The sequence below is a fragment of the Pinus tabuliformis genome, chromosome 9 (genome assembly GCF_031772625.1).
Source record: "Pinus tabuliformis cultivar Carrire ecotype Pingquan chromosome 9, CPIR1, whole genome shotgun sequence".
Taxonomy (NCBI): domain Eukaryota; kingdom Viridiplantae; phylum Streptophyta; class Pinopsida; order Pinales; family Pinaceae; genus Pinus; species Pinus tabuliformis.
The window spans coordinates 116,168,629-116,183,454 of record NC_142307.1 but is presented as its reverse complement, the minus strand read 5'-3'; the positions used below and the strand labels follow the sequence as shown (position 1 = coordinate 116,183,454).

At 37.3% G+C, this 14,826-nt stretch overlaps 1 protein-coding gene across 1 annotated transcript; it reads right to left on the bottom strand.

Moving 5' to 3' along the window:
- Positions 1–9,391: 9,391 nt before the first annotated feature.
- On the bottom strand, positions 9,392–11,762 carry LOC149147357 (proline dehydrogenase 2, mitochondrial-like). The gene is made up of 4 exons (XM_089439416.1): positions 10,903–11,762; positions 10,180–10,825; positions 9,840–10,083; positions 9,392–9,732 (listed from the first exon to the last, which is right to left on the bottom strand). Exons 1-4 carry the CDS (start codon positions 11,479–11,481, stop codon positions 9,699–9,701), a joined length of 1,503 nt encoding a protein of 500 aa, XP_089295542.1. The 5' UTR covers positions 11,482–11,762; the 3' UTR covers positions 9,392–9,698.
- Positions 11,763–14,826: the final 3,064 nt, after the last annotated feature.

The window sequence follows — 14,826 nt, the reverse complement described above, 5'->3', positions numbered from 1 at the left end:
CTGTGCATGCCATTGATAATAGCATCTAGCTTTTGATCTAAGGCTGAGGGCTCTTCCTTGAAGGTGGTTCTTCTCTCAGTTCTAGCTATGTTTCTTTTGGCAATTAAATTTGCCTCCACAGTGACAGCCACGTTTTGTATGTCTGCAAGGCTGTTAGGGGCTCTTCCTTTTAACTGGTAGGCCATATCTAAGTCGAATCCATCAGGGAATTTATACAAGGCAAGGTCAGGTGGGGGCCTTAAGTTTTGTGGGATAGCATTATAAACGCTATTGAACCTTGCACAATAGTCCAAGACTATTTCTTGTGGACCTCTTTTGATTGTATCGTATTCAGCTAGTATGTGCAAGGGGTCTTTCTTTTTCTCCCATTTGTTGATAAATGACTGGTATAAGGCTTCTGGGTCTACTATGGAATTGGCTGGAAGTGCTCTAAACCAAGTCCTGACATCACCTGACAAGCTTTGGACAAAAATCTTCATTCTCACACCATCATCGTCAATCTCATAGCTTTCAAAGTAATCCTGCATTTTCTTTGTATGCTGAAGGGCTGTGCAAGCACTTGTGCCATCAAAATAAGTTATTTTGGTCTGGTAATCCTGAGGCATAGCCCCGTGATTTGCAGGCAGCTGTAAAGGTGCATATCTATTCGCCATGTTGGCAAGGATAAATAGAACAACAGGGATAAACAGAACAGCTAGAACAACTGGGATAATAGGAGTAGTAGTGGTATTATGTCTAGTGAATGGAGGTGTGGAAGGAGTGCTTTGAGAGGTAGATGAAGAACAAGGGGAACTAGGGGTTGAACGAAATAAAACTTTGACAGGGGTTGGGCCACAGCGTGGGTGAACTGCTTCAGGACTATTATCAGCAAAATCCTCTCTTCGCTCTAGCTTCCTGAGGTTTCTTGGGATTATATTGGGATTTTCAAAAGCTGCTGGGGGATTTGGGTCTGGATTTGACCTTGTATTACGTGAATTCTTTTTGGGAGCCAGCTTCTAGCTTGTTTTTTGGGGATTTTTCTAAGAATATAAGGGTTAGAAAGAAACTTTTGAAGGTCTGGTTCCTTCCCAGTGGAGCTTTCCACCTTGATTTGTGAAATTATCTGAGGATGTTCCCAAGTGGAGTCGCCATTTTGTTATCACTCAGGTTGTCCTTAAAGCTCCTTAAAGGATACGACCGAGGTAAACACAAACCAATCTTTGGACTGCAGGTCCTAGCCTACCTGCAATCAGAGAGGGCTCTCTCTATATAATTTAGCTTTGTTTTGGGTTGATTTTAGGCTAGTTATGATTTTCTTGGGTTTTGTTTTGATTTTGGTGGGATGGAGGTTTCTTTCAAACAGAGTTGGGATGCATAGTGTGAGAAGTTCAAACCATTGGGCATGGAGTCGTAGATTAGGCTTGCTGTTGCGTTTTCTTGGTCACAAGAGGAATATAGAGCACATAAAACAATATCGAGCTGGAATAAAGATGGAACGAAGGTCAGTGAATGAAAGGCAACTAAGTAGCTCTCATTATGCTAACAGAGGGAAGGTGAATGAACACTTATATAGGAGCAATCAAGGATTCTTAAACAACATTCATATATGAAGGAACTAGTGTAAATATGAGCAAATCAATATTCATATTCAGGACTAATTCAGAGGAAAACATAGATAAATCACAGAAATTGAGAACAGAATACAACTAAGTGAGCTCTGAACTATTCTTTCTTTCTGCTATTTAGATAGTGAAACATTGATGGCATAAAACATATAAACTGTAAACAGAGATAAGAAACACTTATTGGGCTACGTAGAAGCGTTAGGATTCCATAGTCACTCTTCAGTCATTAGAACACAACAGTCAGTTCATCTCCCAAACATTCCAGCGATCTTTGATTATAGAGACTCTCAGAAAATACAATGCAAGTCTTGAGAGGAAGTTATCGACTAACCAACCCTTAAAATAGTGCAGAGGGTGGTTTAAATAGAAAATATTTACAAACATCCCTTGAACAGGTGTCAAGGGAGAAAATATCTCAAAATATCTATCAAAACAGATTCAAAAGAGATTTGTGCAATAACTGCTTCTAATGCTAAGTTGTGCTGGAAATAAATGCAATAAAATATCTAAAACAGGTGTTCATGAGGGAGCAGCCTCATCAAAATGGCTCTTTAGGGCTGCGCATGGTCCTGCAGCTTCAAAAATGGACTAAAAGAGTTCCTTGAGCCACGCGTTGTCCTCTGTGTGATAACTATGCATTTAAGGAAGCAGCGCTGCTCCAAAAATATGACTGGGAACAATGTCTCTGCAATAACTCTGCCTTGAAAGCCTTCATCTATGCCTTTAGGTGGCTTTAAAGCAACAAAAGAAGTGTTGGTGAGCCTTAATGGTTGAATGATGCTTTGTTGACTTTGTTGGGCTTGCTTTTCTTTCATCTGCTTTGAAAAACTAGACTGATACTCTTTGCCGCATCCTGATACACTTTGGCACTGAATCTGGGCCTTTTCTCACCGCTGATACTCTTTAAACTGTCCCATCGCGCCCTTCTGCCTTTTAATGCAAAAATAATTGCTGCTAATGTCCTCCGTGGCCTTTGGGTGCAATCGGCGCTTGGCCGATCAAAAATAGCATTGAACCTTGTAAAAAATGCCGCAAAAAGGAGGATTTGTATGCTGCTGACTGTACCGAGGCCGAAACTGGTTATCTGAAGCAAAACTGGGCCTTGGAGCGATCTCAGAAAGCTTAGGGATGCATGAATTCCCTTATCGGGAGCCGGGCGCGGGCATATATGTGAAAATATGAACAAATGCCTCCTTTTCTTTTACACAGAAAAAGACCAATTTCTATGTAAAATTCGTGAAAAACATAGGCGGGAGCGGCACTGTAGCGAAGATTAAATCCTGGCCATTGGATCGCGCGAAGGCAAATCCAACGGCTGGCGTTAAATCGCATCGGGGCAGACCATTGGTCCCAACACATAAAACCTCCGAATAGCGATGAAACTGGTGGACCCGAAATGCTTATAGGCTCTTTCTTTATGGAGATCGGGTCCGGCCCATCGGAGCTTTCATATCGGCAGATTTGGTAAAAATAGGTGAGCGGACTCGATATACTATATGCTGAACTTTATTACTTTTCGGCTCCACTGGTCGGAGCCATATAGGAGTGATGCGATTAAATATGGGCCGTTGATCTCTGGGCCTGAATGGGCGGCTGAGATTAACTCGGCAATTCGTTATCGGTAGGGTCATGGACTTGCCACATAGAAATGCCGAAACCCATCAGACCCGATAAGTTATACAGGCCCTCTTTATTTTATTTCGGGTCCGACCCATCGGCGGAACCCAAATCGGTGGTTTTAATAGTGGAATGGGGCCGCGGACCCGATATACTCTTAACACTGCATTTGATAACTCATCGGCTCCGCCAAATCGGAGCAGTATATGGGGCGATGCGAAGTGGAGGGCCGCGCGACAAGATCTGGACCGTCAGATCTGGGGCCCGATCCAACGATCCTGGATCCGTCGGCGAATCGGCAGTCGGAGGGACCAGAGGGCGGCACATATGGAATCGCCGAACTACGCGAACCCGATATACTATTACCGGTCCACTTTATATGTTTTCGGGTCCGAGCCATCGGCACTATGCCCCATGCCTTGAGACTTAGCCATTTTCGCTTATATATGCCACTGCCCCCTCCCGATAGCGATATCGCATCGGAGGGGGATCAAACAGATCTTTATATTATCGGAGCACGCTTTTTATGAAAAGGCAAGGCAAATGAATTCGGAGGGGTTTATATATGATGTTTTAAACATATGATTGCCCCCTCTCGATAATGATATTGCATCGGAGGGGGTCCAAATGAAACTTTATTATATCGGACCCATGTTTTTGTGAACTTCCAAGCCTTTTGGGAAATCAGAAGGGTTCCTTTATAGTTTGGCATGGATTCTAAGGCATCGGAAGGGGTCCGATAGCCAAAAAAGGGAGGATTTTATCCTTTTTTGAAGGTTTTTCATGGTTTTTGTATTCTTATGCCTTGGAAGGAGTCCAAAGGCACTTAGGGGGAAAGTGATGTGGTTTTGAGAGGGGTTAGTGGCCAAAGAGGGTTGCATGCCTTATAAAGGCAAACCAAGGCCAAAGAGATGATTTTTATACATATGAAGGGAAACTATGCAAAGGAATGAGTCCTTATGCATTTGGAAGATGGTCAGAGGGGTCAATGAGGGTTCTTGCTGAGTTTCAGAGAAACTTAGCAATTCCCAAGGATGTATATGGTTATTTTTCAACCAGAGGGAGGGGATAAGTATATAGGGGAGTTATAGAGATAGTTTTAGTAGGGGAAGGGAAAAAAGATAGGGAGTTTACATAATAAAGTTAGTAGTTAATATGATAATGATGAGAAAAAGCGCTAAGAATGAAGTCTTAGGCTATCAATGGGGGAAAATGACTGATAGAAGAAGTGTGAACATTCCTTTAGTGAAGCAGATCTTCACCAAGGCAGATGATATGGAGAATGATGAATCTAAGAGGTATCAAGCAGATCTTGACCTCTTTAGGGGAAGTTAGTGAGTGATTTGGGAAAGAGGGAGAAGGGGAAGTTAGACATGCATTTCTTGAAGTCCTTCAAATGGAAAACTGCCTCAAACTTGTGATATGATAGATATAACACTTGACAATATGAAATGGATCACAAGCCATGATTCTGCAACTACAAAGCTACCTACCCGACCTACTCACCTAGCAATTTCTCTTCTTTTTGGTTTGGGTGCACTTGAACTAGCATACCCAGCTTTTTGTTATTTTCTTCTTGTTGTCCTCCTATCTAACTCTATACTTATTGCATCCAGGGGCTCAGATTAAGCTGTTGAGCACCCTTGTTTCTCTACCTATTTACAGATCTGCCAAGATTAAACAGTTTGGACAGATGTTTATTCTCTATATTCTACAACAAGAAATTGAAACCTAGGGAGGCCAAGATTAAGCTGTTTGGACCTCCCTTAGCTGAAAACTCATGAAAATGGATCAACTCATCAAAAATGGAACACAGCAGTGGCATTTAGACTAGCACACTCTCATGGATACTTCTCTGGCCATCTGTAGCAAATATGGAGCATTGCAGCAAGCAAAGTATGACATATTTGGCATGTAAAAATGTCGATCATGAAAGATGATTAACCTGCTGCAGCAGGAGGCTAACAGCAGAGTTGTCCATCTCATGTACTAGTCATCATAGTTCCCTATTAGGTAGAATTCCTCCTTGAAGGCATAAACAAAAGTGTCCTAAGTGGGTCCTACATTGAGTATTGTAAACTTGTCTTCATTTTGTCTCTCCCATTAAATTTCCACCAATATTTGACATGGGGAAGGGATTTTAGGAGCACAAAGGTGATCTTCTCATTGTCGAAAAAAAATTGGATAGAGTAAATTACCCTCCAACATATTTAACCATTTCTCCAAAGAATTTTCATCTACTTGGCCTTCGAATAAGGGGATATCAAATTTAACGTGTACCTTGAAGGGTGTCTGACCTCCAAATTTGTCACTTGTTGAAGGTGCCTCAACCACTATTGACAGCCATCAAAGGATCTGGGTGAAATTGGCCATTATCTCATTCCTTTGTTGTGCAAGTGCTTCCTCGAGAAACAACTTGATAGGAATTCCTACTCCATCATATATATTTTCGTTCACCATGGGGGCCGCTTGGGTTTGCAAGAGCCATCTTTCCCAAGTGAAACTAGCTGAAGACCCAACTACTTGTAGCCTGATCTCATCGGTGACATGCATTGAGAAACAAGGAGAAAAATGCTCTATACCACTGATCCAAGTTGTATAAGGAATGAAATGAAAGGTAGGAAAATAAATGAAATACACAGAGAGAAATATAGCAAAGAGAATAGTAATATAGTGGAATCCCAACTTCTATTGATAAATAAAATAACAAAATACTACAAAACATAAAGTGGCCAAAATGGCGGTAGCTATCTCTAAAGGAAGAGAGATCACAACTACACACATTCACCGAAGACCATTACAAGAGCCTGAAGGAATGACCTTTTGACATAAATAAAGAACTCTAGAGGTCCAAAACCCTAACCCTATAATATGAAGTGCTAAAAGGTTTGTGTGCCTCGAGATGGTTAGTTGGTACCTCAACTTCACGGGAGTGCAAATTTTGCATACAATGTCTAGTTGGGGTGCACAATAGCCCATTAGAAAGAATTTTATTACGATTACAACTTTTGGTCAGGGCCAAGGCATGCCATGGCAACTCTTGGCCCCTCAAATCGCCAAAATACATAATTTTTGGACCTCAAAATGACCCTGGAAGTTTGGGACCAAAACAATCATAGAAAAATGCCAAAATGATAAAGAACCATTGAGTCAATGGAAGAAGTGGCCATTGATATCCACTTGGATCATAATGGAAGATAAATCCATCATACCATATCGTAATAGGGAATAATGGCTAGTCAAGTAGTGATTTTCTTCACACTCTCATTTTCAAAATTGCCCTCTTCCAAATAGTTGTAAATTTCACTCCATTCCATGCAGATTTTCACTCCAATATTATGTGACATATCCAAAAATAGAGATGAATTAAGGTTTTTACCCTCATCATCATCTTTGAATCTAACTCTCTTTCCTTTTCCCTATCCTTTTCTCTTCCTTTTCTTATTGTATATTATGATCCCACATTTGAAAAAAAATAAAACATAACTCAAATTATATTGATGTACTAATAGAAAAATATCAAACCATTTACTTAGTGAAGGACTTCACTAACCAGAACTACACACATTGGACTATTTTGTTAATGTGACTAATAAATTAATTGATTTTTAGTAATTTTAGAGAAAAATGCAAAGAGGATAATGAGGACGAAATATGCCAAACTTGACAAATGAATGTTTAAAGTCCAAGTCACATGTTGTAGAGGCAATTCAATTCACAACTTGATTAATGATAAGGTTTCAGTAATTGTAATGTTGAACATGAAAATTTAGGAACTTAAAACAAACAGAGGGAATTTCTATTTCCCATTAATTGACTTATCAGGTTATCGAGTGTCGGGCGTTTCCATTAAAAATAATTTTATGGTGTCCCGGTATTGACAGAACCCATTAACTTCCATCAACTCACAAAAAAAACACTATCGTTAAATTCCCACTAATCTATCAAATTATTTGATCGCAATATCAGGATGTCGAGATGTCAGGATATTGGCATTTCAAGCTATTGGTTATTCTGCTATCAAACCATCCACCTTGTTATAACCTTGATTTATCTCCCCATAACTAGCGTAATGGGCTATTGGTTGTTGAGGACTGATACATCAGGGTATCCAGTGTCGATAATTGGGATATTAGGTTGTCAAATGTCAAGATGTCGATGGCATTGGATAACCTCCTAATACTGATGGAATTTGTTAAACTTACAAGATTTGAGAAAACTTTTCCCATTAATTACTGTAAAACTATTAGTCTATTGGGACTCGAGGTATTAGGGTATCAGGATATTGATTTATCCATATGGTTGTAATATTTCTTGGTATTGACTACATCCAATAAACCTCCTTTAACTTGCAAATATTTTCCCATCAAACAATTATAGAAATAATTTGTTATCAAGACTTTGGAATGTTAGGTCTTTATGCCTTGATTTGGTCAAGGTCTCAATACTTATCTAATTTTAATTAAACTCTCTATAAAAAACAAAAAACAAAAAAACAACTTAAAACCATATACAATAAAAACTTAAAATATCTATCCATAAACAAATAAAAAAATGTGTAAAAGAAAATTTCTATAAGACCCTATATATATATATATATATATATATATATATATATGATTCCATACACAATAGATTACATGAAACAAAACACATTGCAATGAGTATGTATCGATTAAAATAGTTGAGTGATCACCATAGCTAATGTACATGATAGTGCAATATTATTTTCTTATGATTATATAATATTATTTGTCTATAGTAATATTATACAATTTGTAGCATTACTTAACCTTATGATATCTGCATCAAATATGTGTATACTTCAAAAGCTCCAACATAACCAATGTCTTAAATAATTTGCTTATTTTTCCTTGAAATGAGGTAACATAAAACTTCCAAAATAAAGAAAATGTTCATATATAAAATAAAACAAACAATAGTATAATCCACAAACATAAACTAACATTTTAGAAAAAACACTTAGAAAAATAATTCAATCATGACCTTTTTTTCTTATATTCAATTACTGAAGAGTGAAAAATCAGAGTGTCAAAGAACCCAAATCTATCTCAGTTATTAGGAAAGTTTAAATGGAGAACAATATCAGTTATTAAGGAATTTTAAATGGAGAACAATATAATAAAATTGAAGAGAACATTTAGCTCTCATTGGTAGCCCACTTGGTTGAAACCCTCTCCCCAAGTCATTGGCTCTCTATCACGAGGCACAAGTCCAATTCTCCTTGGGACCACTTAGAATGGGAGAGAGTAGTGTAAATTAGACCTATCTAAGAGTTGAGTGAGTGATGTAAATAAGACCTATCTAAAATCATTAAGGAAAAACACTTAGAATAGGAGAGCGAGTGGTGTAAATTAGACCTATCTAAGAAAGAACACCTAGAATGGTAGATAGTAATGTAAAACACTTAGAATGAGAGAAAAACACTTAGAATAGGAGAGTGAGTGGTGTAAATTAGACCTATATAAGAAAGAACAACTGGAATGGTAAATAGTAATGTAGAACACTTAGAATGAGAGAGAGTGGCGTAAGTCCTATCTAAAATCATTCCAAAAAGCACTTAAAAATAGAGAACTTGGCAAACTCATGCCCAAAGAAAGAAAAAAAAAGAAAAGATCATGTAATACACATAAAAGCATAAATAATATTAAAATTTATTTACTTAAAATAACCCAAAACTCAAACAACAAAATAAAATATTAAGGAAAAAAATATCATACTTCTAAATTTTCAAAATATCATTAAATAACTAAACCATTATATTTACACATGTTTTTTTTTCAAAATACAATTACAAATCCCACACAATGACCTTCGAGGTAAATGATGATGATTGTGATGAAATGTTGGACACTAAATGGTAAATTCAAATACTTTGATACGAGAGAAACAACATTACAAAATTCAGGGAAACTAAATGGTAAGTTCAAATACTTTGATACGAGAGAAACAACATTACAAAATTCAGGGAAACTATATGATTGTCAATGCACTGAAAACATTATAAAGAACTAGATGTTTCACATTACAAGTGAAAAAGAACCAGATGTTTCACATTACAAGTATTTTATACTTGGATATTGATGATGTCATGTATCATTCTAAAGATTTTTTAGAGGTTTCACAAGTATTTTTGACTTGGACATTGATGGCATTAAATGCATGATACTTTTTTAACAAGTAAGTTGAATTTTGGATGAAAAACAATACATTGTACAAAACTTGTCAAATTTGGAAGCTTTTTGGAATGGTTAGTTTCCAAAATTGATTTTCATCCTCAATTCCTTTGGCTTTCCTTCTTAACCTTCCCATTAAGTTTGTTTAAATTAAGACTAATCAAAACAAAACATTACTCAAATTCACTGATTTACAGAAACTGCTGCTACAAAACATTACTCAAATTCACTGATTACAGAAACTGCTGCTACTATCGACCTGCGTATCTCACAATTAAAATTATGGACTTCTGATCCTTCGTTTCAACTCTTTCCTGTCAAAATGAATCCAAATACCCAACCCAAAATTGGTAAAAATAATAGTAACTACAAGAACTAAAAGGAAATACGCCAAAATGTAAATTAACATCAAATAACTTGCCTGATACGCTGAATGTCCAGAAAGGCTGTAGTAAGCATTCCGCGGTTTTCTTCAGCTCTTCTGATAAGAAAAGGGATCACTTTCTCCACAGGCCCAAACGGAACATATTTACTCACCTCGAATCCTGCTTTTACTAAACCGAGCGATAAACCGTCCGCCATGCCCTTGATTTGAGCGAACTGTAACCCGCCCTCACCTTTTCTCGCAATTCCCAATTCTTCAGCCTTCGCAGCGGCCAATTTTGCTGACAAATTGTGGCCATAACCAAAAATTAAATCAAACCCTTATTCTTGAACAATCTCGTATGACCATAGTAAGAAAGGACCAAGAACAAGCTTACCGGACTCGAAATTATGTGTAGCTACTAGCAGTGATGCTTCGCCCTTTGCAACTTTTTCCAGCAGCAATGAGGCGCAGGCATTGTAACAGCTGCGTGTGTTTGCAATCCCGGAATGTACAGGTGAAGGGGCGCCCAATGACTTCGCCTCGGCATTTTCTCTTGTGATATAGGCGCCTCGCACAAGTTTCAGAGCCATTGAAATACCTTGCTTCTTAGCGGCTTCTGATGCCTCAATTAGACGGGGCAATGAGTCTTTCAAGTATGCTTGTAAAGTCCCATACACCAGAGGCTTCCTATGTCTGTTGAATTCGGAAAAAGCTCTGTAACTAAAATAATCAATTGCAGGCTGAACGGTTTGGTACTCTGCGTCTATCAGCAAAGGAAGTGAATGGGCTTGGCAGGCTCGGCAGAGCTGAAACAGCCTTTGTTCCGCTAAATTTAGGTCGTTTTCCTCGGTGGGACTCAATGGATTCGGCTCAGAGGAGGTGTAGTGAGTAGGACTTGAGGGGGCTAGAATTGGCAGAGTCTCTGCCTTCCACGGCAGGGTGAAGTCAGCATGGCAGTGCTGCCACCTCAGCAAGTGACTGATTCTTTCCAGAAGAGCTAGCGGACAGATGGCAGTGATCTTCACACACGCGAAACTCACCTGTTACACCAAACCCGCCAAATTTAGCAGGCGACTTCTTACAAATGATTTAGTGGGACTTGGAGATGAGTACTTACAGATCCAAGCGGGAGTTGGGTCGTTGAATCGACAGTGGCGAGAAACTGGGTAAGATTGGCGTCACAGGCAGTGTTATCAGTGGCGTCTTCCATGCCGTAATTAAGAATGCCCTTCAAGCCAAGTGTCTGCATTCTTTTCAATGTGATGGAGGCATCTGCAACGCTCTCTCCCGCGCAGAAATGAGAAAACACCGTCCGCTTCACGGCCGAGAGAAGTGGCACTCTGTAAGGCGCATATTCCATCAGAGGCAGTGTGAGAGCCTTTATGCTCAGATCCGCGATCGGCTCGGAGGAAATTAGATAGAGATTGAAGAGCGAAGAAATTAACTCCTTTGTGGTTAAATCCGAGTATACTCCCTCTGCAAATTCGAATTTGGGGACGGCGGCAGTATTATTCGATGCGTTAATGGTTTCTCCCTGACGAATTTCAGGACCCATTGATGCAGCGGCAGAATCATAGCGCAGGGGTTTTGAAGACGAATTTAGGTTACGGGTAGTTATGTGACAGAATTCATGGCACTTTATTGAAACTCTGCCACTGTTCCTTTGTCTCACGAAGAGGAGGAGTAAGGACGCCATGCAAACTTGGGAATCTTGACTTACAGATGGATATATCGCCTCCCAGCAAAATATTTGCAAGCCCCCGAAGATCTTCAAAGTCTGCTTGGGAATCTTGACTTACAGATGGATATATCGCCTCCCAGCAAAATATTTGCAAGTCCCCGAAGATCTTCAAAGTCTGCTGTGCATCGCACCATTTTTTGATAAAACGTCGGCTACATCGGCGAGAGAAAGGCCGCTGCCGCTGCCGCTGCCGCTGCCAACCAATTCGAGTACAGCATTCATTTTTTAATAATTAGAAAATGCCACCCAATTCGACTACTGCATTCATTTTTTAATAATAAGAAAATGAGGTTGCAAGCGACAAAAGAAATTCATCAAAAGAAATTCATCATGGGCATAAAATGAAACCCAATGAATTTTCATGTTCCTATGATTTTTTTTTTTAACAAAATCGGATGATAGAATCCTAGGAAGTAGCAATCGCGATTAAATTTAATCCTTCTCTTAATCCTCTCTTTAGAAAGCTCATCGAAAGCAATCCTCTCATTTCTAGAATTTATGGTTTTTCGAATGTTTATAATCGGGGCTCTTTTAAGGCCTATTGTTAACATAATAGGTGGATCTACCTATCTTCTTGCTAAGTTCTTAGCTTCCAAGCTTAAACCTCTTGTTAGTTGTACTGATTCTTTCGTTAAAGACTCCACCTCCTTTCTTCAAGAGTAGAAGGATATCAAGTTGGAACCTGGAGATTTATTGGTTAGTTTTGACGTTGTATCCTTATACACCAAAATCCCCATCCAAGAGGCCATTGATATCATTAATCGCACATCACTGACAAAGAAACTGCCAAGTTAGTTGGCCTCTGCCTCACCTCAACTTTCTTTAGTTTCCAAGGTGAGTTCTATGAGCAAATGTGCGGTGTTGCGATGGGTTCCCTTTTCCCTTATCGTCGCCAACTTGTTTATGGAAGATTTTAAGAACAAGGCCTTAGCCTCAGCTCAATTTCGCCCTAAAAAGTGGAAGAGGTTTGTTGATGATACTTGTGTCATCTGGCCTCATGGTCGAGAGAAGCTGGACTTGTTTCTTGACCACCTTAACTCTCTTTCAGACTCCATCAAGTTCATGATGGAAGTCGAGGTGAATGGTTGCCTTCCCTTTTTAGACATTCTCCTTTCAAGGATGGATGATGGTTCCGTCTGTCACCAAGTTTTTCGTAAGAAAACTCACACGGAACAATATCTCCATGCTAGTTCTCATCACTTTTCGGGGCAGAAACTCGGTGTTCTAAGCACTCTTGCTACCCATGCTCTAAAAATATCTGATGATAGCCACCTTGAACAAGAGAAGTCCCATCTTCTTGAATTTTTTAGAATTAATGGGTATCGCAGATCCCAAGCCCTCAAGGCCTTTCATAAGGCCTGCAAAGTGCCTAGAGTTAAACCTGCTCGCGCTGATCCTATCTCCAAGGTTCATCTCCCGTATATCCAAGGAACCACGAACAGGATTGCCCATATCCTTAGGAAGAGTAATGTCTCTTCTTTGTTCAAACCTCTCAATACCATTAAAAATTCTCTTAGATCTGTTAAGGACCCCATTGACCCTAAGGACACGAAGGGTGTCTACCTGGTTCCCTGCTCATGTGGTATTCTCTACATTGGAGAAACTGGTAGGTCTATTAAGCAGAGAATCAATGAACATGTTGTTGATATTAGGCACAATCGCTCTCGCTCATCAACCCTAGCAGAACATGCTGAGAAATCGAAACACCATGTTTGCATTGAGGATTCCATCACTTCCACCACATGAAGCTTAGAGAAGTGATTGAGATCGAGAGATATTCCAAAAATCCCAATAGTGACAATGGTTGGAAATTGAGTAAAAGCTGAATTCCGGCTCTCTCAGCATGATTCCTCCTCCCCTTCTTCTCCTTTCTCCTCTTCTACCTGATTCTTTTTTTCTTTTCTTTTTTTTCTTTCATATATATATTATTGTTTTATTTATTTATTTATTATTATTATTATTATTTTCCATCTATTTTTAAAATGTTTACTTTTATTAATTTAGTTAACATATATTTTCCTTTGTTTGGGAACAATAAGATGCTTTATTTATTTGTTTTATATTATTATTTTTTAAGTCAACCTAGCTATTTAATAGAATAGGCCCCAGCTTAACAAATAATATTATATAAATAATTATTAAATTCATTAAAATAGAATTTAATTGACATAATGTATAAATAAATACTTTTTATACCTAAACATAGATGAAAGAATCAATTGACATAATGTATAAATAAATACTTTTTATACCTAAACATAGATGAAGGAATTATAAAGATAGAAACTAATTATCCCGTTATACCTTCAAATATAAATAAATAAAATTAATAATGGAATTACAACCTAATGAAAAACAGCTATATTCTCTCCTAATTCTTCAATGACTTTAATTTATTTTCCAAATAGCTTTTGCTACATATTCAATATAATCAGATTTCTTAAATTTAGTTTAAGTCAAATATTTATCTAACTAATTAGGTTATCCATTTAATAAACATTTATTATTATTTTTTATTATTTCATATAATAATAATAATACAAGTTTTATATTATATTGAATGGAATTAATTTTATAGAAACTAATTATCACGTTATACCTTTAAATATAGATTAATAAAATTAATAAGAGAATTAACAAACTAATTGGAAATAACTATATTTTCTTCTAATTTGTCATTGACTTTCATTTATTTTCCAAATTGTTTTTGCTACATATTCAATATAGTTATATTCCTTAAATAGTATTAAGTCAAATATTTATCTAAGTAGAAATATGTCTTCCACATTAATCACATTACTAGGATTTGGTCGATGTTTGAACCAATTATTTGCCGTTACAAAATTAGTTACTAAGGTAAGAAAAATATTATTTAAATTTTTTTGGTAAAGAGATTGTGTATAAGAGTATTAAATTTTTATGAATTTAGTTAAAAATTAGTGTTATGAATAACTAAATCTAGAATATTCCATTTCAATGAATTTAATAATTATTTATATAATATTAAGAGTGTAGTTAAGAACTAGCCGCCAGGAATAACTAAATCTAGAAAATTCTATTTCAATGAATTTAATAATTATTTATATAATATTAGAATATTAAAATATTAAGAGTTTAGTTAAGAACTAGCCGTTAGAAAAAATTTAAGCTTTTAATTAATTGACATAATGTATAACTAAATAATTTTTATACCTAAGTATAGATGAAGGAATTATAAAGATAGAAAGTAATTATCCCGTTATACCTTTAAATATAAATAAATAAAATTAATAATGGAATTACAAATTAATGAAAAAAAGC